Source organism: Vulpes lagopus, chromosome 15 (genome assembly GCF_018345385.1).
Source record: "Vulpes lagopus strain Blue_001 chromosome 15, ASM1834538v1, whole genome shotgun sequence".
In the NCBI taxonomy this organism is placed as follows: Eukaryota; Metazoa; Chordata; class Mammalia; order Carnivora; family Canidae; genus Vulpes; species Vulpes lagopus.
Window position 1 is genome coordinate 20,783,241 of NC_054838.1, and position 2,318 is coordinate 20,785,558.

Consider the following 2,318-nt stretch of genomic DNA (forward strand, 5'->3'; position numbering starts at 1 on the left):
AAGCCTATTCCTCCCCCACACTGCTCCTGTTTCTTCCATCCATAGAAAAGGCACTGTCTAGTGAATCCTCATTGTTTCTCCTGAACACTATCCTTGTAGGTCAAGTTTTGAAATGTCCTACCTCTCTCCCTCCTTGGTATTCAACTGTTCAGGGTTTTGCAAACTTTTCTTGCTATTTCTTACAGAAGGCACAACACTCTGAAGAAATTTCATGTATTTCCTTCCAGTGGACGAACTGTAGGAGTCTCCTCTAAATGATGCCCATGTGGCATTAAGGAGAGGCATCTTTTTCACTGAAGTCTGCCTCATATGTTAGTTCTACAACATGATAGAAACACTAGGATCTTTCTGCTTTCAAACATCACTCAACTTCTAATTCTTTCCATTACATCTGCATCAATTCTCTAGAGCTGGACACAAATGTCCTGTTAATGTAACAAATTCCAACATCTGGGCACAGGATCTGAGCTCCACAGCCGCCCTGAATACCTGTTCAGGACATCTTCGTGGGCACCCACAGAAATTGCTTTGCAGAAGTCTGTAATCATAGAGTCCCAGGATAAAACCGACTTTTGGAACAAAAACCATTAATGGGACATTCTCAGAAATTCTCTTTGTTATGAGAATCTTACCAAACAGTGAATCAATTAAGAGGAGCAAGAGAGAGGACTCTGGGAGGTTTTACCAGGACAAAATTAGGTCAAATACCTAGAAACTTTTAAGCTCAGGAACTTTTCCTTTTCCCTTTCCTCTGAAATGTCTCTGAGTGTTACAGATTATGTCACCTGTGCATATTCCTTGGTTCTTCATGGACACAACAAAGTTTTCTAAGTAAACATCGGCTAGCAAAGGAAATAATGGAGTAACTATAAATACCATCTTGTACTTTTCTTGACCCTTCCTACTGTCCCCAAACTATACCTCTTCCCCTTACACACAATAGAAATGCACACTCGCTCCCATCACACCTTGCCTTTGCATGGCAAGTTGGCAGACAAGTCATTGTTTGTTGTATGTTACCTGCAAGGGGAAACATTCCATCTTATTTCACATGTGTTCAGCAAGTTTTGTATTCAAGTCCTTCTACACACATGATCACATGTAATTTGCCCAACCACCATGCCAGCAATGCAGAGACTATATCATCACTTCCATTTTACAAGGGATGATAGCCTTCCTTTGGAGTTACTGACAGCAAAGTGGTCTTCTGTGATTTAGCTTCCAAGTCTGAGGATTCCAGTACTCATTCTGAATGTACGCCACTTTTCTGCCATGAGCCAATTCTCCTGGAAACTGCCTCCAGATAACATTTTTATCTCTTTCCCACCAGTGCTGGATGATCAGACAGGCTTCGGACCATGAGTAATGGTTTTGAGCTCCTTCCTCCAATACCCATATTTGATCAGTTTTTCCCGAAACTCCTTGGTTTTCACTGCATAAATAATAGGATTGAGCATTGGAGGTACAAGGAAGTAGAGGCTTCCAAGAATGGTGTGCACATGGGGTGGAATTCCCCTGCCGAAGCGGTGAGTGAGAAAAGAGAACAATGAGGGCGTGTAAGAGATAAGCATGACACAGATATGAGTGGTGCAAGTGTTGACTGCTTTGTGGTGGGCCTCCTTAGAAGACAGTCGCAGGACAGCCTTGATGATAAGCACATAAGAGGATGCAATAGCTGAGATGTCTAGCCCGGCAACCAACAAGGCCACCACCAGACCATATATCCGGTTGACTGTGGTGTCCACACACACCATCTTCACCACAGCCATGTGTTCACAGTACGTGGTGGGGATGACATGATTCGCATGAAAAGGCATCTTCTGGAGGAGGACAGGCATGGGCAGAATGAAAAGGATGGCTCTTACTAAACCCACTAAGCCAATGAGCCCAATGCGACTATTGGAAAGGATGATGGCATAGCGCAGGGGTTCACAGATGGCTACATAGCGGTCAAAGGCCATGGTCATCAGAATGGCAGACTGCATGGCCGATATGGAGTGAATGAAGAACATTTGGACCAGACAGCCCACATAGCTGATCTCACTGTGTCTAAACCAGAAGATGCATAGCACTTTGGGAATGGTGGTAGTGGACATGCCCAAGTCTGTGAGGGCCAACATACAGAGGAGCAGGAACATGGGCTTGTGCAGGGAGCGCTCCGTGCAGATGATGAAGATGATGCTGCAGTTCCCAAGGATGGTGATGAAGTACATGGAACAGAAGGGGATAGAGATCCATCTGTGTTTGTCCTCCATCCCGGGAATGCCTTGAAGAATGAAGAAAGGAGGATGCCCCAGGGAGACATTGCACACAGTCAT

General features: G+C 44.7%; 1 protein-coding gene across 1 annotated transcript; it reads right to left on the reverse strand.

The window, feature by feature from the left end:
- Window positions 1-1,340: 1,340 nt before the first annotated feature.
- On the reverse strand, window positions 1,341-2,318 carry LOC121476115 (olfactory receptor 52E4-like). The gene has a single exon (XM_041729858.1). The coding sequence runs from the start codon at window positions 2,316-2,318 to the stop codon at window positions 1,341-1,343; it is 978 nt and encodes a 325-aa protein (XP_041585792.1).